Below are 24,006 nucleotides of genomic sequence, written 5' to 3'. Positions count from 1 at the left end.
AAAGCAGCTTGCAATGTTATTTTGAAACGTGTAAGATTTGGCCTTAATTCCAAACCATTCAATTACTGCACAGCGCACACCACCTTGCTCAACAGAAGAGATTCATTTTCTCTCCCCACGCAATCAGTTGATTGCCAATGCAGAAGGACTCCGATATCAGGGCATTAATATGGAGATTCGTCAGAATTGCTAGAGTAAATCCTGAAGCTTTTTTTTGATGTACCACACAATTACAAAACTGTACTTTTAACTTTGATTGAAGTGCAAGATTGGACCAAAGTTAAAAGAAACCACCATTAACAACTGCATGCACCAATAGTAGTTTTAATGCAAAAAATAAATGTTACTTTTTTCCCTCCAAACAATTGATTCAGTAAGTTATTAAATTCTGTATTTTGCATTCACAATTTCAACCAGTGATGATTCTTTGACAACACCAGACTTTAACGAACAAATAGTCTAAAATCAAAACTCATCATTTAAACAAAATAAAAAAGGCAGGCAGTAAAGTATTTTTCTTCAAATGTCTTTCTAATGTCACGTTATTCGAAGTCATTCTAATGTAAAAAAGAAATAAGTATTGACCTTGACTGGTATGGCTTCACTATTAAAGTTTAGAACTTTCAGAACATATAAAAATAACGTACACACATGAACAGAACACTTAAGGTGGTCCCAGGCTTCTACAAGCCGTACAGGAAGTCATCCAGACTTCTAAAAGTAGTACAGGAAGTGGTCAAGGCTTCTACAAGTAGTACAGGAAGTCATCCAGGTTGTAGTTTGGCTCCTTGTGGATGCTCTGCCCCACCAGGAAGGCCAGTTTGTGGGCATACTGGCACGGGGCTGGCACTCGGACAATGCCCTATGAAATGAGAGAGGAGAGAGAGAACCCGTCAGTCAAAACAAATCATGTGGAAGGATTTTCAACAGAAGATTGCTGCTCTTCCCATTATCGACACCACAACAAAGTAAAAGCAAGTGAAGGAAGCAATAGCTTCTCCCATCATCTTTGCATTTAGGTCACGTCTCTTAAAGCACGTAGAGCATTTTAACCTGATGAGCCATCCCAACCCACCTCTTTGTAAAAGTTTAACTACTGTGAGTGTGTGTGTGTGTGTCCGTGTGCGCGTGTCTTCGTCCATTACCTGCCAGTTGTAGTAGAGGTGGCACATCTTGTAGGTGAGCCGCTGCATGTGGTCTGGCTTGAGGCCGCTGTTGTCGTAGACCACGTTGTAGTGAGTGGGAGAGACGCTGCCCATGCGCACTGCCTGGCTCACGATGAAGAAGTCGTACCTGCAGGGGAGGGCACAGAGGAGCAGCAGGAGCCCACACAAAACACACTCAGTGGTTAACATTCAGGTGCACAAGAAACTAAAGCATTCAAAGGCACACCATTACAACCTATGAAGTAAGCCTACACAAAAGCTGCCATCAGATGAGTGGGGTAGGGTGGAGGTTGGAGGGGAACTATATTGTAACACATGCCATACACATACACAGACTGTGCTTGTGTCTATTCAAACGTAGATATTAGAAAGCTAGACATCGCATTTGGCTCAAGAGCGTACGTGCATAGCACCGCCATCTTGGCAGGCGCAACAGTCACAGGGGGCCAGTAGAGAAACGGGTGTCTCTGATGGGGGAATCAGACAGGTGTCTCTGCTAGCCGGCAAGTGTGGCCCATAGACAGTAAGGTATTGCCCCCAGAAATATGGCGGCCGCCTTTATGTATAGCCCCTAATAGAACTTAGCGACAATGCCGGTGTCTAGCGTTCTAATATCCGTGTTTTCAAACACACAGACGTACCACTCGGGGCGAGTGACCTCCGTGTCGATGACCGTGCCAGGCGGCGGGTTGCTCAGTTTGCCGTCGATGCAGGCGAAGAAACGGGAGCAGATGCGCTTCTTCACCACCACCACCGTCAGCTTGGGCCTATAGGAGCACAGCATCACTGATCACACTGCCCAATAGGAGCACAGCATCACTGTTTACACTACCCAATAGAACACAGCATCACTGATCACACTGCCCAATAAGAGCACAGCCAGCATCACCGTTTACACTACCCGATAGGAACACAGCATCACGGATCACACTGCCCAATAGGAGAACAACATCACTGCTCACAGTGCCCAATAAGATTACATCACTGACCACACTGCCCAATAGGAGCACAGCATCTGGACTTCTAATCAAATGTAACCATTAAGTCATGCCAAGCTTTAATTACATAAATGAATAATAGTCTTAAAAGATGGACGGAAAAGATCGTACGAGTAGTCCTGTCCCAGGGCTTTGATGGACTGCATGATCTGGGCGATTTCGTAGTTGACCACCGTCTGCAGCATGCCGTCGCCGACGCCGTCGCGGTACACTATGATGCGCGACGGCAGGCAGTTGTTGTGCTTGTACCACGCCTTCAGGGCAGCTGAGAGGGGGAGAGGGAGCAAAGGAGATCATTCAGAAATTCATTAAAAGCAGAGAGATGTAAAAACAAAAACAACAAAAACAACAAAAACAGCAAAAACAGCTGCGGAAGTCCGCAGACACTTCCTCAGAATCCTTCCTACTCCCCCTGATCAAAGGGGAAACAGGATTTTTAAACACACATTCAATCAAAGTTGAAAGCACAACGTTGATTGTCAGTGTCACAACTTACCGTGCAACGCCTCCTTCAAGCTATCAATAATCTCCTGTCCACGGTTCTGCAGCACACATTTGGAGAACCATCTGGGAAGGCAGAGCAGCTCATTAGTTTACACTGAACCCAACTCGACCTGCCAACCTCTAAAAACGCATTTTCACTTCACCCAAGTAAGTGGGTACGTTTTTTTTTTTTTTACTTGAAACTATGCAAAAAACAAGCAGACATCCAACTTCTCTGGAAAGCTCCATGGAAATCTGAATCTACCAAAAATCCATGAAAATGACAGACAAAGCATAGTGGCCTCTCTATATAATTTTTTCTTCAGCCAACAGTGGGTTAAATGGCCTTACTGAATAACTTGGTGCGCGAATTTGAGTGTTAGGCTTCAATGAGAGCAAGCAAGTAAGCAAGCAAAAAATGCAGATGCATAATTTAAGGCTGGAAGAGAAGCTAGTGACCAAAGCAGAGATAGTTAAGCATTCGTATGTATCGCGTGAACTGTTGCCCACTGAATTAAACGGCATCTCCTCAGACTGAAGCTGTTCGCATCTGTCTGTTGCTCATGCCCTACAGGTGAAAAATCAATTGAAGCGCAGGGGAACGGTTACGCTACTGAGCTCTAAGGGGAAACGGTGCCCTATTAACACTAGAAGCGCCGCGCCGTTCTGACCCACTTATACCTAGAAGCGCCGCGCCCCGGTCATTTGACCGCTTTGACGACCTACTAGAAGCGCCGTGCTGTTGTGAACTACTTAAAGCGCGGCGAGGCGGTCAAATGACCGCTGAGTCCTTAGACTGGGAGGCTTTTACTTACACATAATGATCGCAAGATGGCGCTTCGTGCACGAATGAAATCGTTTGGTCATAAATTCAGTTTGCACTAAGCCATGTCATTCGTGTCAGACCGTGTTGTTGATAATCTGTGGTTGTTTGTTTCATTATGACATACAGCACGTTTGAGTTATCTGTTAATGTATTTGTGTTGATTTGTGTTGTTAAAAACTTTGGAAGAGTTCTTGAACAAACCTTAAGCAAACTTGACTTTCAACTAAAATGCTCTAAAAGTGAATGTGGCTAGTTCTAATTCACTCCCCAAATTCACTTCTATTCATTTAATAGGTAGCCTATGTTCGCGCTGCCGAAAATGATCGGACCTGGTCACCTGGAACAAAGAGCCTAATAGTCTGGTTTCAATTACACAGTAGCCAGGATTTCATGCCGCATTTTACAGGCTACCGTGGCTACTTTCTAAAACAACTTTCATTCATTTAGGGAGAAGATCTAGGGTCTAGCTACATCGGAGGGAGGGAGATAGAGAGAGCTATGCTGAGCAGGCATAGGCGTGAGAAGTAGCATAATTTAAAATAATGAGTGAATGATATTCTCTGTTTTGCGAATGTGTAGGCTATGTTTGCGATGTCTGCTGAAAAAAAAGCTAGGCCTATTGTTTCTACAATTTAAGCTAACTTCTATGTGAATTCGAGATTCAGCATTGAGACACACATTTTCTCCTGATAAACAAGCAGAGTCGTAGCTCACTGGTTAGAGCTTCGGCTTGATCACCCAAGGGTTGCTGGTTCGATCCCCAACCTATTCCTGACGGAAGTTCTTTTGAACAAGGCATCAATAAAGTAGGCTATATTTATATTCTTTTCGATTCACATAACTACACGCACGCTGGCGAATTCGAACATTCTGAAACGCGCATATGCGATGAAACATGATTGCGCATTCTTCCACGGGTTGCCTAAACAGCCAGCTTACAGCCTAGTCTATGCAGGGGACAGATAGATGGGGTGGGGGTGGGGAGGCAGTTCCTCAATGCCTCGGTGATATCTGTAGCCTAAGTATCCTAGACGAGTGTATGGGGGAGGGGGATGATCGGTTTCAAATAGGCTGCAATGGATAGTGTGTTGTATAGACCCCGAAGCCATTTGCTTTGAGAACGGCTGGCTAATGAAGTTGTTGGCTGGCTAGCTGGCTCAGCCAAAACCTTAATGCAGCCGCCACAGTTTTCATGACTGATAATGGCTTTAGTTGCCACTTCATGTCTACAGATGTGTATATTGTATTAGATATCAACACACAATGTTATTGTATTGTTTTGGACCACGTTCTGCACGTTTCACTTCAATGTAGACTGCATGCGTTCATTGCGTTGTGAACAGCGCAGCAATCTCTGGAAAGGAAACGGTGGAAGTCGCATCAGTAGGCTAGCTAATAGCCTATCACGTTCAATGCTGTAAATCCATCTGTTCCAGAATATTTGGTTCATATCATCAATCTTTGGTTTTGGTGTTTGTGCAACCGGGCCCTGACGATTTAACAAAAGTCTGAGTAGCCCTACGTAGGAATTAGGAAAGTAGCCTATGTAAGGTGAGATCAAAATCAGGCTACTTTGTTTGCTGCTTTTCCCCATGTCATTTTCATTGGTCGTCAACTCACTGGGAGTCCTGTGTGTCGTAGCAACGAGCACAATACTGATGTGGTGTGTCCAGTGGGAAAATCTCATGTAGGCCTAGTTTCTAGGCTATCGTTTATTTTTTCGCGTGTCACTATGATATAATTATTTTTAGATGCAAAAAGTCTAACTGGCTTTGTCAAAGTTTGTCAGTTGGCGGCAGAAAATGATTGGCTGGCGAAATTATTTTTCGTTAATGGTAGGCCTAAACATATTGCGATTCATCCGTTTATTTCAGATAGGTTGTTATTAAAAACCATTAACAAAAAATAATTGTTCATCGACGTTGAAAAACGGTCAGTAAATTCTATCGATATAAGATTTTGCACTTCGCTCCTGCCGAGATGTGAACACGGGTCTCCGGCGTTGCAGACAGGAGTGTTAACGCTGCGCCAATTGACATTATACAACAAGTGCGTTAGGATAGGTCCTTGACTTGACGTAACTCAGTCAGTCCAGCAAATATGTAAGAAAATGCTTATACATTAGTCTGAGCTTTAAAAGATAGCCTACAAATAGAAGATAAGATGTACAACTATGAATGTACGTAGGCATACGCGCCCTACGTACATAAATAGGCTACGACGAAAATTACACATGTAGGCCTGTCGCAACGTTTTCAAAACAAACTCGCATTTTACCACTGTAAATCGCCTCCATAGACTATGCCATGTAAATGAAAAATAGTTATTAAAATAAAGCACATATATAATACATGTTGCACATATATAAACGATATGTTTTATGGTAAAATATTATTCTCATGCCCGACTGACAGGAAATCCTTGCGACATCTGCTGTGAGAAAAGAGAATAGCAGCCTGAACAAAAATGGCCGAACGCGAGACAACATAGTGTTGTCACATAAGTGAGCGCAAAATAGCTCTAAACTAGCTTGTACCGGTGTGCTTTTGATCATGTAAAAATTCTGGGTGACAAAACACGCGTATTTAGGAAAAGTCGTGAACGTAGGGTCCTGGAATTTAATCGAGTGAAAAGATTTTTTTTTTTTTGTAATCGCTGCGGTCAAATGACCGCAGCCCGGCAGTTCTAGGTATATCTAGGTCAAACCCCCACGGCGCTTCTAGGAATACGCGTCAGCGGTCAAATGACCGGCGCTTGGCGCTTCTAGTGTTAAGCAGTGTATGTGTGTGTGAGTCAGCGCACATGTGAGTGTGTGTGTGTGTGTGTGTTCCCACCTGGAACAGCTCTGGTTGAGGCTGGCCACCAGGGCGCCGATGGATCTCTTCCCTGCCAGCGTGTCATGGTAGCAGTCGATGCCCACCACCATGAGCTGCTTCAGCTGTGAGGGACACCAGAGCAGACCAGAGCAGAGCAGAGCAGGGGTCACCACATGGCCACTACAAGAACCTGAGGTGCGTTAACATTCATTCAACCCAAGGTAAAAAAAAAACAATCAAGTACACAGCGTATACTGCCCTCTTTATCCTTCGGTCAAGCAAGTGTACATGTCAATTTACACAAGATCAATGCCTTTGCCTGTGCTTAACCTCCACTCTTCTCCCACACTCATTTTCTCATCTCCCCAAGACAAACTCCTAACTGTTACCTGATAGCTCCAGTGCATGTGTTTCACTGGGATGTCAACGCTCCATAGTTCCTAACTTCTAACTGATGGCTCCAGTGTGTGTGTGTGTGTGTGTGTGTGTGTGTGTTACACTGGGATGTCAACGCTCCCTAGTTCCTAACTTCTAACTGATGGCTCCTGTGTGTGTGTGTGTGTGTGTGTTACACTGGGATGTCAACGCTCCATAGTTCCTAACTTCTAACTGATGGCTCCAGTGTGTGTGTGTGTGTGTGTGTGTGTGTGTGTGTGTGTGTGTGTGTGTGTGTGTGTCTCTCACCGGGATGTCGACGCTCCACAGCTCTCCTCCCATCTTGCAGTTCATCTGCAGGGCGATCTTGGTGGCGACGGTCATGAGGGCCTGCGGGCGGCTGAGGGTGCGCGCCACCACACACTGGCTGGGCGTGGGGCACTCCACACACAGCTGCTTCTTCACGCAGTCGTACTTGTCCTTACGGTTCGACGGCAGGACCACCACCGCCTACACAGGGTACACACACACACACACGTCATAAGACAGTTTAGTTTTAGCCAATTGGTGAGGTCATTGCAATGGTAATCCTGCTCAGTACAGGAGACACACACACACAATATATAGTAATAAAAAAACAATGGAATGCTAGTTAATAAGAGACTAACAAGACATTCAGGTTATTTTTTAACAGACAGTGTGTGTGTGTGTGTGTGTGTGTGTGTGTGTGTGTGTGTGTGAATTAGGCTTCTTACCATCTGGGTTCCTGGGCTCACGTTCTGCTGGAGGGCTCTCAGCAGGGAGTCCTGGCGATCCTCATACTCCACCCTGTTCAACACGGCCAGACACTTCATTAAAAAGGCTTCGGCCACTGACCACACCACCACACATATCATTTAGACATCCCATCACTTCATTATACAATTCTCTAATATACAGTACTCACTAAAAGTTAGGGATATCTGGCTTTCGGGTAAGATTTATGGAAAATGTAAAAAGTTCACGCTACAGTGGTATTATATCATGAAAGGAGGGCATTTAAGTAGAAGCAGGCAGTGGTGATTCTCACCTCAAACAATTTATTGAAAAAAGCCAACAAATTTCAAACGAAACCCAAGTACCCTGACTTTTTAATCCATTTCTCCATTTCATTAGGAAACAAGTCATGTTCTACACTTTACACATATTTTGGATAAACAACAAAGTTGGTGAATTAGTAGACTTGAGATTGAGCGTGTGAGCAAGAGAGAAAAAAAGCAAGTGAGTGACTGTGAAGGAGAGAGAGAGAGAGAGAGAGAAAGTGAGTGAGTGAGGAAGATAGAGAAAAAGTGAGTGAGCGAGGAAGACAGTCAGTGAATATGTGAGGAGGAGAGAGAGAAAGTGAGTGAGTGAGGAAGATAGAGAAAAAGAGAGTGAGCGAGGAAGACAGCCAGTGAATATGTGAGGAGAGAGAGTGAGAGAGTGAGAGAGTGAGAGAGTGAGAGAGGAAGATAGAGAAAAAGTGAGTGAGCGAGGAAGACAGCCAGTGAATATGTGAGGAGAGAGAGTGAGAGAGTGAGAGAGTGAGAGAGTGAGCTCGTTCTTACATGGTGGCCTTTGCCATGCGCATGCCCATGGGGCCGGCCACCTTGTTGAGCGTCTGCAGGAGGGACTGGGCCACGTCAGCGTTGCGGCGGGTGAACAGCATCACCCAGTTCTGCAGCGGCATGCAGCTGATCAGGGGCACGCCACGCATCTCCTTGGACCAGTCCGCCGCCCAGGGGCTGTACTCAAACTACAACACACACACACACACACACGTCAGGGGTGAAAAAGGTGAGAAGAGTGCACGAACGTTTATCACTTTTTTGGTTTTAGCAATCATTTTGTATAATCTTGTGAGTACGAGAGTTTGAGTGAGGGTGTGTGTGAGAGCAAGAGTTTGAGTAAGGGTGTGGTTGAGTGTGTGTGTGAGAGAGCGAGAGTTTGAGTGAGGGTGTGTGTGAGTAAGTGCGTGTGAGTGAGAACGAGAGTTGGAGTGAGGGTGTGTGTGAGTGTAAGTGAGTGTGTGTGTGTGTGAGAGTGTCCCTCACCGTCCTGCTCCCCTGGATGATCCTCTCAGTAGGGAGCACGCGCCCCTTCAGGCTCAGGAGCCGGTCCTCAAAGCTCAGGCCCCACGGAGTCAGCTCGTTCTGCGCCTGTGGGCTCCTGAGAAAGCGTACCACACACACACACACACACACACAGCAAAGTCTTATTTAATAACATGGGAAATATCACACCAGACCTTATTAAACATAAACCGTTTCTTTTAAGTTAGGCTCCTTAGTACATGTGCTCAAGACAACTAAATAGTTCAAATAATGTCGAGTTGAGTTAGACGAATGTGTTACTGACTTCTGGATCTTTCCAACAAATTTGTTCAGCCGATTCTCCCTCTGGTCGGGGGTCAGCCTGGTGTGGGTGGACAGGTCCTTCATGATGTTGAAGTCATTGCGCATCTTATCAGTCAGGCCTTAGGAGGAGTGCAAAAAAAAAAACACACACACACACACACACACACACACACACACACACACAAAAGCACCAAGCATGACCAACTGAGCGAAAGACAGCTTATCAAACCCAAATCTTCTCATTGACCAACACTGCACCAGAAACCATTTACATTTTTGCCAGTAACTTCTTCACATATTAGTCTACATCATATATCTTGTTCTAAGGAAAAAGCCTAGTTCTGAGCTTTGTACTACACATTAACTCCCTTAACAACTCTCCATTTGGATGTAATGGTTGTCAATGTTCACAGAAGAATATGCTTTGTGTGTCCTGTTGCTTCTATATTGGCTCCAAATGAATTGCTTTGTCTGAGGAAGGGCCTGGTTGCCCGAAACATCAAGTGTTCCACATAATCTGGAGCCAATTCTAGTGTGCAGATCATTTTTCCTTTTTCCTGTTCTGCCTTTTGCCCAGCACCTAATTGTTATTAGATTTGGGTGTGCGCGCTGCCTCCAACACATCATGTCCTGTACATACACACCTGCCCTGTCCCCCCACCCTCACCTGTGCGCTGTGAGCTCACCTGTCAGGAAGCAGAACTCTGGGACGAGGAGAGCGGGCCCTGGGGGAGGGGCTCCAGCCGGCCCCCTCTTCTTCACGTTGCTGATCAGCAGCACCTGGTTCGAGTCGCTGATGTCCAGGTTATATTGCTGCCCATGGGACCACACAGATGGGAGACAGGGGGAGGGAGAGAGGGGATTTGTTTTGAATGGAGGAGGGAGAAGGTGAAAAGAAGAAAATTGGGTGTGATTGGGTGGGGTGGTGGTTAGGGGGAGAGAAAGAAAAAAAGAGAAAAGAACAAAAGAAGAAATGAATTTATTAATTTCATAGGTTTCATCAGGTCCCTTTCCACAGGTATATAAAATCAAGCACCTAGATTATGAATGCAGACTGCATGGTGCTTGATTAATACACTTAATCACACTTAAAGGGATCTGATGAAACCCATGAATAACTAGGTTTTGTTTTGGGAACAGCCACGAGCAGTGCGGATCAAATGACTCGATCACTTACCGTCTTGTAGTACTGCTTGAAGCTGATCTCGGTGTCGCCCCTCTTGAATGTGTTGTTGGGGGTGTGGTCCCACGCAATATCATCGACCCTGTAGGTCTTGTTGTTGTACCTTAGGGCAAGAGCACGCCACAACCACATTAACACACTACATTCACTCCAAATCACCGTGCAGAGTTAAAGTAACAATGTTGACAGTGTGGAAACACTTCTTAGGACTTAAGAGCAGGAAAAATCTGGGCCTGAAGCTACGGTGTACAATGCATACTGTATCTATATTATACCAATTCTTATATTCTATTTCTTAACCATATTCATGCTAATGCTCTACAACTACTAATACAGTAATTTCCTGTGCATTAGCTGCATTGTGTATAAGCCGCAGGACAGTGTTTTATGCAACAAAACTATATTAACTGCCCCCGTGCGATAACCTCATAGCTGAAGAAATTTTAGCTAAATCAACGTATACGCCACGGAAAATAGTTTTGGAAATTAGGGTAATGGACACGCCGTCTCGGGTCAGTGCAACTGTAGGAGACCCTTACTTGGTGAGCACCACGAGGCCAACCAGCTCCTTGGCACAGGCCTCGGCGAAGTTGTGGTCTCCACACTGCCTGCGCAGGTTGAGCATGAAGTCCAGCACAGTCTCGTTACGCAGCACCTTGTGGCTCACGTCCATGCACAGCATGATGCTCTTCTCGTACTGCAGGATGTTGGTCTGGAAGCCGGGCCAGATAGTCAACCTGTAGACACACACACACACACACACACACACACAGGAAAGAGTTTGAAATGGCCGGGACAGAGCAACATATGGATGTTAACAACAGTGCCCAAAGCATTAAAAGCCACATAGGCAACTACATAGAGATGTGCTTACAACCTGAATGCATTTTCCTCACTTCGACATGCATTAACGCTAGCACTACGGTGCTGTTTGTTAAACAATTAGTTGCATTTTTTGCACTAGTGTTTGATGTATCTGCTGTTGTGCAGTAAGATCACACAAACTGACTGTCACACACACACACACACACACACCTGTGCTGGGGAATGTTGAGGGGGTCATCAGGATTGTAGTGATGGCGACCAATCTGCTGCATGTGAAGAATCCTCAGGATCCTGGAGACACAAGAACAAGTGAAGTAAATGGGGAGCTCTCATTGTGCCCACGCTTCAAACACTTTATCATCCTTACATTTAGCAAGAGATACAGGGCACAAGGACTTGTACTTTATCTCTCTCTCACACACACACACACACACCTCCTGAAGATGATGTTGTAAAACTGCAGGCACACAGGGGAGGAGGGCAGCAGCTCATTGGTCAGGGTGATCTTGATCTGGACTTTCTCTCCATGTCTGGTCTCCGCACACAGCACTGTCTCCTAGAACACACACACACACACACGAGAACGCTGAATCAGTAAAACTCAACGCGTCCTCCATACATGAAACATGCATCTCGACACATTCATGTTTATCTACAAAAGTTTACGTCTAAACACTCTGCTAGATTTTCACCTTAATATAACCTTTACGAACCAATGATGGTAAACAAGGTGAATCATTCAACTAGCATTGTTATAGACAGAGAAAACCAGCAATGTGACTTCCAAGCTCCATGAACTAAATAGCATCAAGTGGACTGAGACAGCTTCTAGTTGACCCGCCACTGTTTGTTAGCACCCATAGTGTACTTTGTTTCTTGGTGTTTTAAGTCCCCAATGTGGTCCTCACGGCAGCACTGCCTGGTGTTGGGTGCCTTTAAGTCGACGGTGGCAGCGCTGCCTGAAAGTCGACGCTGGGGGCTTAAAACACCAAGAAACAAAGTACACTATGGGTGCTAAGTCCCCAATGTGGTCCTCACGGCAGCGCTGCCTGGAGGTGCCTTTAAATCAACGGTGGCAGCGCTGCCTGGAAGTCGACGTTGGGGGCTTAAAACACCACGGAGCCGTACCGTGTCGGGCAGGCGGTGAGGGAGGAAGAGGATGGCTCCGTCGAAGCTGCGCGCAGGGCCCAGAGTGTCCTCCTGCTGATGGATCAGAGCCACACGCAGCCTGCGCGACTCCATGGGCGGGTTGAAGTCCACATGGTACTGATACAGAACCCACTCTGGCCGAGACTGCAGGCGCACAAAGTTGGCCCGCAGCTCGATCGGGGAACCAGATGAACCTGTGACCAAACAAACAAAAAAATAAGGAGATTAAGGCCATTTAAAAATCTTCAGCTTCATCCTATCTCCATCATAATGGGTACACCAGCCAGAAGACTGGACACATGGATTAAGCCTGGCCTTGGTCTGTAAGTAAACTTAAATGGAAAATCTCCACTGAAAAGCTCAAGTCTAGGATCAGGTTTAAAGGAGAATCCCAACGATTTCTCACACAGATGTTATGTTTCTCCAGGTCACTGAGTACTAGCAGTCAGTATGAAAAAGGAAACAATTGGTTCTACCAAGCTTGCATTGCTGCAGCCAACCTTTACAGCGCTACACTCTGGGGCATCTTTAAAATGAAAAATAAAAAAAGCTCTTATGAAACAGAAATGTATGTGACAAATGGAGAATCTATTCCCATAGCCTACCTGACCTTTGAACAGTTGAAAATGTTAGTGTTTTATGTCTAATTCCAGCTTATTCTAATTCCCAACAAAGATGTATGTGCCTAAAGTGATCAGACATTTTTTGAGTAATCATACATACATTTGCCTATCCTCAAATCTTCAACGGCCTCAGTGCCATGAATTTGGGCAGAGTGAACACTTTAATTCAGGCACAGGCATATTAAAGGTGACATAGAATGGATGAACAGGCTATTTTACCGTGTTCTCCAGTGTTAACATTGGTGGAATGCAATTTCTGTCAAAAATCATGTTCAGATGCCTTTTTACCCACCCATTTACAAACCCTAAAATTAGGCTGGGGAATGAACTCGCCCATTTTAGCAGATATCTAGCGCCCTCTCATGGTTATCTGGCACCAACATGAATTTATGTGAGCTTTACCCAGACTTACACCAGTAGCCTTGTGCCCATGCACTGAACTCTGCTTATGGAATGGAAAAGCATTTTAACCTTTGCTTTTCGGAATTTCATCTTGGCACAGAGAACAGGGAAGACTTTAAGCTCTGCACTAGGGAGTGCTTCACTTGCTCCAGAAAAAAAGCAGGGTTCTGTGGGCGTGTGAGGGAGGGTTCTCTCTCCATCTCTCTCTCTCTCTGTGTGTGTGTGTGTGCAGAGAGAGAGTGAGAAAGAGAGTAGGGTTGTGTGTGTGCACGTGAGTGTGTGTTGTGTTTCATACCAGACTTTGAGTCCTTCACATGCTCCATCTGCTGGCGCGTGTGCACATCGGTGTCGTGGAAGTCGCGCCGACGGCCTCCTCGCTCCCCGATCTTCACCTGCTGGAATCCGGCTGAGATCTGGGCCACAGCTGGAACACACACACGGAGGAAAGGGAAGAGAGACAAGAGACCGTGGCAACCAATAAGAGTCAGGGCCAAACGTAATAGAATATAGGTTTACACAGTAATTTAGCAGAAGCTTTTAACCAAAACAAATGTAAATGACTACAGGTAAACATAAATTAATAAATATATATTCTGACCGCTCAATTCTAAGACACAGGTTAAAATAATTACCTTGAAGGCCAACGAACAAAAAAATAGACAGGAAGTGATGTTGGAGCATTGCTGTTCTTGCGTTCTCCACCGTATGATGGCCAATGGTATAGAACATGCAGTTTGGTCAATGTGTTCTGAGGCCTCCTATATATACTGCACTGCAATTAACCGGGTCCTTCCAAAGTACGACTAAGCACTACAGCGATTATCTAGCAATGATTACCCACCTCATTCCGTTACAGTTAGACGCTAGAACATTAGATACCATACTAAGTGAAATCATGTATTCAAGTCAATAACCATGGTGTTGTGGAATTTCTGAGTGTGAAGTGATATTGAAAAAACAAAAACATTAATTCCATATTAACTGACCCCATGTATTTAACCTCATAGCTGAAGAAATTTTGCAACATCAATGTATAAACCTTGGCTTATAGTTGGGAAATCACAGTAAAGGTTTCAGATCTAAAGGACATCTACTGATCAAAAGTAAAAGGGCATTTACAGTCTATATCTGTCCTGACTACAGGGCTGTGTCTCAAATTGCATACTTCCATCAGCACATTGCTAGTGTGTACTGGGCACTTGTGTTGTGCCCACTTTTCGATGGCTAGTATTGTCCCAATATCTGTACTATATATTTAAACTTAGTGTCAGTTCATTAGTTTACTAGTGTGCAAGTAGGTGGTTTGAGACACAGCCCAGGACAAAGCTCTGACCCATCTATACCTTCCATGGTGGCTGGTGGGGGGGCCGTCTTCTGCCGGCCGCGGCCCACCAGCTCCCCCTCTGGTGGGGGCATCACATGGCGGGGGGGCTCCGGCGCAGCTGCTGCTGCTGCAGCAGACTGTTGCTGGAGGACAGATTTGACACGGGAGTATTAAATACAATAGCTAGTCTACTTAATCCCATCCAGATGAAAGCAGACTCAGCATAGACCCGAACCAGATGAGTGCATGGACTACAGGGGTCGACTATATTTTAATAAGTTGTCTACATACCGATCATAAATGGACAAATACATCAAGGTAAATTACATTATCTCTAGTAAAACTCATCTTAGGCAGGCACAAATGTGAGTCATACAGGTTTCTGGTTCATACTTCAAAGTCTATTTTGCATTTTTAAAACAAGCCATAGTTGCTTGCATACCATTTCTATTAAAACAATCCTGACATTTTTTTTTTATCATCTGATGGAGGTATGCAATCTAATTATTATTCTACAGATATTTAAGTAAGTGGGCAGATTCGTTGAAAGACTGATTATTCAGTCACATGTCAAACAGTAATGCCACCATTTGACCAAAATTAACGTTGCAACCTGCAAATGCGCTCATAAATCAGAGGTTTGGCATCTTACCGCCCCAGGGGCTATGGTGTCTTGCCCCCGTGCTCGGCCTCGAGATCTTGCTCTTGCTCTTCCAGTCATGATTAAATGTTACTGTTAAGAAACAAAAATTGACCATACATTCAAATTTAAAATAAACGGGATTAATATTCTGACACGACTACTAATATTCGAATGCCTCGACTAACCACAAATGGAGAGCACGTGCTCTTGAAATCATCCCCATTACACGTGGCCGCCTGCTAAAACCAACGAATGTGCCATGTGCAAATTTGCATATCTTGAACTTGAATTCTTTTTTCTAAACTTGCATTCCTGAGACTGGATGGAACAAGTAATGTACTGCCACTGAAATGCTCTAAATTCGTAATGTTATATTATAGATCATTTGAATGAATTGCCATGGCGTTAACGTTAGGTTATTAGCATTACAGTGCAACTCTTTTCTAGCCGACTTCACTGGCTTTCGAATTCCTCTCATGTTTGAATGCTTGGTTTGCTGGTTGGACAACCGAACCTTTACTAAATATTAACATCATATTAGCAATTATATTACTACAAACAATATTGTCTGTTAAGACAAAATTCTTAAGCGCTATCCTGAGAGTGAACAAGCCTTCAACGCCGACAATACAATAACTGTTACCAACGAACTACTTACTATTAAAGGCAGAATTATGATTAAGTTAACATTTGTCAATACCTAGAGAGCTGGCTAAATAGCATAGACAGTAAAAGATAGCTAGATAGCCATCAGAGTAAGAAGCTAGTCAAGTTGGCTAATGTTAGAAGCTAACTCACCATGCTAAGTCAAAGCAAAAGAAATGTGCAAACTCAATTAGGATTAACACTTGATTGACCTCAAAATAAAGTTCACAATTGATTATCAATCAAATATAACGTGTTGTTGGGCTATAACGGACAGGTTATACATGTATGAGCGATTTCCATTAATTGCTAACATCATTGTCTATTCTGGGCGCGGCTTCCTACCCACTCACCTCAAACTCATCCAACGTTGTATGATCTGTGTGGCGTGACTGAGAAGGCTTTTTGTCTTCACTTTGACAAGTAGTACTCCGCGTAAAACCTGTTGACCTGTCGGATCACACGACACTTATGAACGAATTTGAACATGTGTATTTTTTGTTATTGATTATACATATTTTATCCAAAACACGAAGTATTTGATGGGTCCTAATGACAAAAACAGTACAATCGTATCGTCTGAGTGAGGCACTATTTCTTTTGGAAGGATACTGAAATTGTGATTAGTTCACATAGTCGGTTATGTTACAGGTTAAAAAAAAGGGAAGAAAGAGAGAAATCACACACACCAAAATCGCCATACAATTAATGCACTTTCCTATTTAGTGAACCATCTTAAGATAAATACATACAAAAAAATATGCACATGGAACTAGAAAAGTAAAAGGGGAGGGGAGGGGGGGGATCAACAGAGATGCTGGGGCCACAAGGTGAACAAGAATTTTACTCTAAGAAATAAAATGTAGTAGCCTATTTTTTTTATTATTATTTGCTGATGTTGCCCCTTTATTGCTTCATTACGCAGTTTGGTTCTCAACCCCACTCATGCAGGCCTTTGGGTAGACTAGACTATTCTTAATTGCAACAAATATACCATTAAATCACCCTTAGAAAAAGCAGGTGTGCTCAGATAACCATGAACTTATGCATTCAACTGATGTGTTTACGGTGTTATGTGCAGAGCAATGATGGGAGAGGTGCTACCCTACCACATGGGAGGTACCAGAACAGGAGGAAGATTCCATTTTGGAATTCTGAATACCACCACATGTGAAGGAGGCACACTAGCACAGAGTTTTGAAATGTGAAGCAATAAAGGACTTGCATAGAGAATTTGCCACTCACCTGAAAAAAACAAACATTAAAACTGATCTCAAACCATCTCAAACCCCAACATAAACAGGACACTACATTGTCTGGCTATAACATAAAAAGTATCATGTCAGCAACCGTTTATCGATGCCAACTGTTTAATTGTAGTGTATCCAATGGTTTTGCATATCCTTTAGGTAGTTAGCTCATAGTTTCTGACCAAAATGTTTTAGCGCTGCTTTAAGTTTCTTATTCAGCACATTAAATAAAACTAGGCCTACATTTAGACAGCAATCATCCTGTGAGATAACCATAAGACACACACATGGGTGAAAACAGGCAGCAGAGGACATCGCGGTGCCCAAGTCCTATTTCTGCAAAACTGTCAAAGGGGGTCTAATGGACTGATTGACTTCACCTGAGCAGAAATAGGCCTTGGGCACCGAAATGTCTCTTGCCGTCTGCTTTCCCCAGAGCTAACTTACAATGCAACTTTCCATAGGCAGTTAGCTTCAGTTAACTCCCGGATCTCCTGATATGGGCAAAGATGGCAGCTTTGGGTTCTTTTTGTAGGCAAACTTCAGAGGTCTAATTGCCATTGCAGGGTCAGATATGGACAGAGGGGAACAGGAGCACTTCTCACTAAACACCCAGAATTAGATTCAAATCCCTCACTCTGGCCTATCTGCCTGCCCAAATAAGGAGATCAGGTATCTTGAGATTTTTTTATATGGGGGAAAAAAATTGAGTTATCGCACCTGTTAAACTCTTGTGGGAAAGAAGAGATTGGATATGTAGACAATTTGCGCTACAGTTTTGTCTTCTGCCTTCAAGTCGATACTGTGATTTTCCGGTAGGCTACGTGAGGACGGCACACTTTGATCTTTGCTACCTCAGAGCTAACTTGCAATGCAACTTACCATAGGTAGTTAGCTTCAATTAACATCCAGATCTCCTTAGGGCAAAGATGGCAGCTTTGGTTCCTATTTGTAGGCGAACTTCAGAGGTCTCATCAGGTCCCTTTCCACAGGTGTATTAATCAAGCACCATGCAGTCTGCATTCATAATGTAGGTGCTTGATGTTATACACCTGTGGCAAGGGACCTGATGAAACCCATAGGACACTTGAGGCTCTTCTCAACGTCTCTCCTCGGTCCTAGATCCTCGGTCCTCCGACTCTTTCCCACTGATCTATAAAGAACACTGGATAGACTATCCCATTGTTGCCGCCACATCATTCTTTATAGATCAGTTGGAACGAGCAGGACCAAGGATCGAGGACCAAGGAGAGACTTTGAGAAGAGTCTTTACTGGATCTACCTTGCTCTTCATTCCATGATTCAGCGCTATATCCCCTCTCACCCACTGTAGTCCTCTGATGTCTGCTTTGTTGACCCTCCATCAACACTAGACATTACAGTCAAGACTCTTTTCTTCTTTGATTCCTCATTGCTCTTTGTTCTATTTTGGGATATTTGAAAAATCACTGAAGATCTGTTTACAGTATAACTAACTCATCCCTACAGAGTTGGTTTATGCATGTTTATGGGTTATTGTTATTGTCTATTATTAATGTTTGTGTTTTTTTAAAAATATCATACGATTGTTGATGTTAACGCAAGTAATGTTTATTGATGTCATTGTAGGTCGTTTTCAACAAAAGCATTTGCTGAGAAACATAAATAGGATCTTCCATATCTTGCAGTGGCAGATATGACCTTTAGCGAATTTGTAACATTAGTTCTATCCAGAGCCATAAGTTGCGACACTAATTTGATGCCACCGGCCTGTGATGAACAATTCCACACAACCTGAATGCTGCGTCTGACTATCACAGGAGGGTGAGATGTATTTTTGATGCTGGAGGGTGTAGTAACTCATTGGCTACCAAAACTGTCTCCTTAACACGGACACTGGTAGTCTGGCTATCACCATACTAAGATCAATCTATTAAGCTTGAGCATTAGTATAGTCTGCGCTTTATTTCTACTGCACAAGAGGCGTGCTCTTTCAGAGCAGGGGCGGGACTGTCGAGCTCTATTGGCATTGTTCAAATCATGACTCCGTATCCGTATGCTTGGATAATCCTGCAACCAATCAGAGCAACGATCCAGTGCATCTTTTGGATAAGCTAGTGTGTGATTGGAGCCAAAGGTTCTGGCAGGGGACAGAGTAGATGTGCGGGTTTCCAGCCTGAGCTGCCAGGAGAAATCCAAATTCGCCGGCAGGTCAGGCAGGGTTCACCCAGCCTAAAGGAAACTGTCATTTACCCCTATCCACCGACGCGGTTCTGGTGCTGGTTCGGAGCCAGTGCCAAGTACCAGTGCCAAGTCAAGTCAAGCCATATTTTTCCACTGTCTCTTATGTCTCAGCCACCCTGTCTTCTCTGAATCTAGACTTCATACTGCGACACTGTAGGCTATAGCAACAAACATGCAGCTGAACTTATTATATAGTATGCAAAATAGAGTACAGGATTGGTTAATTGACTCCATTTCAGGAGAAATGTAAACACACACAGCCTATCAGGACAACCATAACCAATGGTGCTCAAACTCAGTCCCACCAGGGTCAAAGATATAGGCCTGGATGGTCTCCATGCATCTTTATTTATGCACAGAACTTTGCGTGTAGCGAAATACAAGCGTTTGAAACTGAACACATGTTATCCAAAATCATCTGAAAGACATCTCCCTTGACACCCCCCGCTGGGCGACGATGTCCCGTTTTATTACCATCGTTTGTTTTGATGTAAACAAGATCAGAAAAGTCTCATTTGTTGACATGCGCATAAATAGCACGCAACATGGAGCAGAAGCACAAATTTGCTGTTTCGACAGTCAGCGGTTCAAAGGCAGGCTCAGGCTGGATCAGATCTGCCTCTCAGATCATATGGCCCAACTTGTCTGATGTTGGTGAGCTGCCATTTTGGGTGGAAATATAATGAGAACAGATCCACTGCATCCCACCAAGTCACTGTTAGCAGTTTTCACACAGATCATCCATATGTTTGCATTTGTATGAAACATAACGATGTGGTATGCGTAGCAGTGTGCCGATAGGGATGCATTTCAAAATGTGGCAATGAGAACAATATCTAACCTGAATAATGTGTGCAATACAGTATAAGCAAATGAAGAGAGGAATATCTGGAATCAAAGAGGATTTTCTCCCTGCAGCACTCAAGCAAACCTGTTTTTAATGTGTGCAATGTGTTTCATCTTTGGATTTGTTTCCCATTGTCATATATCTCAATAAAATCCCAAAGGCATCAATTTCATACAGTATACGAAGGCCTTTACTCCAAAAGTCTTTTAGATAAGAGTACAGTATGTTCAAATACTGTAAGTGGGACAGTCAATTTGCAGTCTCTTGTGTAAGCCTATGCAGTCAACAGTGCCTGCACCTCAAAGTGGACGAGTCGAGACGTCCTCTCTGTCTTTGATGAATGATTGATGCCTCAAAACTGTCAAAAAGTCAGCTGCAAAATCATTGGCTTACACATCTGACTCCGAACCCTAGTGTATCCTGCTCCTGTGTTCTTTTCAGCAGTAATTCATTAAATGAATCAGCAGTCTCTTCATTACAGTGCATGAAAATGCACTGTACTGTTCTTCCTAGGCTTCTTATTATTACAGTGCATGAAAATGCACTGTACTGTTCTTCCTAGGCTTCAACTTCTTATTATTCTTCTTCTAACGCACGCAATTCAGCTTCAACCGCTTAACGTAGAAACTCCATTCAAACTATGTCGCGTAGGTCTTACTTACGCGATGTGTGCTTTGTATTTTTCAACTTTGTAACTTTTATACTTTTTAAACTATTAGTTAAAAACTATTACAATTTCCCCCATAGACTTAACATTGCTCATTATGACATCACGGCAGCAATTAGAATCTTACGCCAGGTGGCCGGCCACCTGGGCACCAACTGTCAGTTTCTCTGGCTTTAAGCATACAGTCTCTTAGAAGACTACATATCCTGTTAACTGTTTCCTATGTCCACAACTGTTTCAAAATAAAAGTCCTCACTGCAATAATACACTATTAAATCATTTAACCATTGAAACTACTCAACTATTGAACTGTTCAACCATTCCAACTGTCAGTTATCATCCACTATACCTCCAGTCAACTACATGAAACCTCCATGTACCTAGCAACCAACATAGCAACCATTAAAATTAAGTGTTTATGACCGTTTCCATAGCAACCAACATGATTATACTGCACTAACTTCTTGTTTCCTGATAGTGGCCACCATGGATACCCTAGCAACAAATGTTTCAAAATAAAAGTCCTCACTAGCAAGTTAGCTAGTTAGCATGGTTAGCATTGTTAGCATAGTTAGCATTTTTAGCATAACTGCAAAAAATCATCAACTAAGTTAGCTAATCAACCTGGTTAGCATTGTTAGCAAATTTAGCATTGTTAGCATAGTTAGCATTTTTAACATTACTGCTAGAAATCATCGGTTAAGTTAGCTAATCAACCTGGATAGCATTGTTAGTAAAGTTAGCATTGCTAGCATAATTAGCATTTTTAGCATAACTGCTAGAAATCATTAGCTAAGTTAGCTAATCAACATTTTAACATGAATAGAAATCATTAGTTAAGTTAGAACTGGAATGTTTCATCTTTAAACTGTCTACCTTCACACTATCAACTCTCTGTAAACTATGCAACCACCATGTTTACCCTAGCTACACCTTAGTAACCATATCTACATTATCTATCTATTTTTGCATTTTCATGCACTGGTAATTCCTTGGAATTGCATTTCTAGTTAAACTTCTTCTTCTAACGCTCGCAATTCAGCTTCAACCGTTTAACGTAGAAACTTCATTCAAACTTTGTTGCGTAGGTCTTGCTTATGCCATATGTGCTTTGTATTTTTCAACTTTGTAACTTTTATACTTTTTAAACTATTAGTTAAAAACTATCACCATTTCCCCCATAGACTTAACATTGCTCATTATGACATCACGGCAGCAATTAGAATGTTACCCCAGCTGGTCAGCCACCTGGGCACCAACTGTCAGTTTCTCTCAGGCTCCTCTCTGAAGACTACATATTCTGTTCCCCTGTATCCTCTGTGCACAACAGTATCAAAATAAGTCCTCCTAATTCCATCCAACTTTATATCCATTCATCTTCTTCAAACCATTCACTCATCCACCCATTCTAAACAGTCTGCCTATCAACAACATCAATTAGACGCTCTACATTGAACTTTTAAACAATCTACTCTGTCTCAGGCTGGCTCTCTTAAGACTAGCCAGTTAAATTGATTACACCTGTATCTGTATCCACTACTCTCAGTAGAGAGCTGTGTCTCTCCATTCTACAAGAATATAAGGCACATTCCATCCAACATTTTATCCATTCATCTTCTTCAGACCATTCACTCATCCACCCATTAAACTGTCTATCAACATCTATTAAACAATCTGTCTATCAACATCCATTAAACTCTCTGTCTATCAACATTAATTAGACTATCTACATTCAACTTTTAAATTATTTACTCTGTCTCAGGCTTTAAGAGTACTATGGCTCTCTTAACACTAGCCAGTTAAATTGATTACACCTGTGTCAACTACTCTCAGAGAGCTGTATCAGTGTCTCTCTTAACAAGAATATAAGGCACATTCCATCCAACCTTCTATCCATTCATCTTCTTCAGACCATTCACTCATCCACCCATTACACTGTCAATCAATATAAAACAATCTGCCTATCAACATCCATTAAACATTCTATCTATCAACATTAATTAGACTATCTACATACAACTTTTAAAGTATTTACTGTGGGTCCCTCTCAAGCAGCGTTTATATGTCCTCCCTCGCTCCTCGATCCTCAATGATCTACATAAAGAAAGATAGAAGAAGGGCTAGACTATCCCATTGTTGCCGCTCCATCATTCTTTATGTAGATCAGTGAGGAGCGAGAGAGGACGCGTAAACGCTATGAGAGGCACCTTCTGTCTCAGGCTTTAAGCATACAATCTCATTAAGACTACAGATCCTGTTTCACTACTTCCTCTGTCCACAACTGTTTCAAAATAAAGGTCCTCACTGCAATAATACACTATTAAATCATTTAACCATTGAAACTACTCAACTATTGAACTGTTCAACCATTCCAACTGTCAGTTATCATCCACTATGCCTCCAGTCAACTACATGAAACCTCCATGTACCTAGCAACCAACATAGCAACCATTAAAATTAAGTGTTTATGACCGTTTCCATAGCAACCAACATGATTATACTGCAGTAAATTCTTGTTTCCTGATAGTGGCCACCATGGATACCCTAGCAACAAATGTTTCAAAATAAAAGTCCTCACTAGCAAGTTAGCTAGTTAGCATAGTTAGCATTGTTAGCATAGTTAGCATTTTTAGCATAACTGCTAGAAATCATCGGTTAAGTTAGCTAATCAACCTGGTTAGCATTGTTAGTAAAGTAAGCATTGCTAGCATAATAAGCATTTTTAGCGTAACTGCTAGAAATCATTAGCTAAGTTAGCTAATCAACATTTTAACATGAATAGAAATCATTAGTTAAGTTAGAACTGGAATGTTTCATCTTTAAACTGTCTACCTTCACACTATCAACTCTCTGTAAACTATGCAACCACCATGTTTACCCTAGCTACACCTTAGTAACCATATCTACATTATCTATCTATTTTTGCATTTTCATGCACTGGTAATTCCTTGGAATTGCATTTCTAGTTTCATTTCTTATCTTCTCTTTCTGACTCTACAAAGTCATTTCTATTATTCGTCATTACCTCTCTCTTTCTTTCTCTTTCTCCTTGCTCTCTCTCTCTGTCTATCTGTCTGTCTGTCTCTCTCTCTCTCTCTCTCCCTCCTCTTCCTCCCTTCTGAACTATACTGCCACTTCTGAGGGCATTTTGAGGGAGATCCACGAGAGTCTTTCATGTGAAGATCT

General features: G+C 43.0%; 1 protein-coding gene across 3 annotated transcripts; it reads right to left on the bottom strand.

The window, feature by feature from the left end:
- Positions 1-308: 308 nt before the first annotated feature.
- piwil1 (piwi-like RNA-mediated gene silencing 1) lies at positions 309-17,980 on the bottom strand. Of its 3 annotated transcripts, XM_062542698.1 has the most exons (22): positions 17,804-17,980; positions 16,187-16,283; positions 15,198-15,278; positions 14,565-14,688; positions 13,517-13,645; positions 12,176-12,390; positions 11,482-11,603; positions 11,258-11,338; positions 10,762-10,959; positions 10,217-10,325; positions 9,726-9,852; positions 9,041-9,158; positions 8,737-8,851; positions 8,251-8,438; positions 7,420-7,492; positions 6,974-7,174; positions 6,308-6,411; positions 2,661-2,731; positions 2,276-2,429; positions 1,808-1,933; positions 1,146-1,293; positions 309-862 (listed from the first exon to the last, which is right to left on the bottom strand). In XM_062542698.1, exons 3-22 carry the CDS (start codon positions 15,264-15,266, stop codon positions 746-748), a joined length of 2,589 nt encoding a protein of 862 aa, XP_062398682.1. In that variant the 5' UTR covers positions 15,267-15,278; positions 16,187-16,283; positions 17,804-17,980; the 3' UTR covers positions 309-745. The 3 variants fall into 3 exon arrangements, with proteins under 3 accessions (XP_062398682.1, XP_062398684.1, XP_062398683.1); XM_062542700.1 differs by lacking the exons at positions 16,187-16,283; positions 17,804-17,980 and adding an exon at positions 15,987-16,033; XM_062542699.1 differs by lacking the exons at positions 16,187-16,283; positions 17,804-17,980 and adding an exon at positions 15,847-15,938.
- Positions 17,981-24,006: the final 6,026 nt, after the last annotated feature.

This window comes from Sardina pilchardus, chromosome 8 (assembly GCF_963854185.1).
Source record: "Sardina pilchardus chromosome 8, fSarPil1.1, whole genome shotgun sequence".
Taxonomy (NCBI): Eukaryota; Metazoa; Chordata; class Actinopteri; order Clupeiformes; family Clupeidae; genus Sardina; species Sardina pilchardus.
This window is presented reverse-complemented; position numbering and strand designations above follow the sequence as displayed.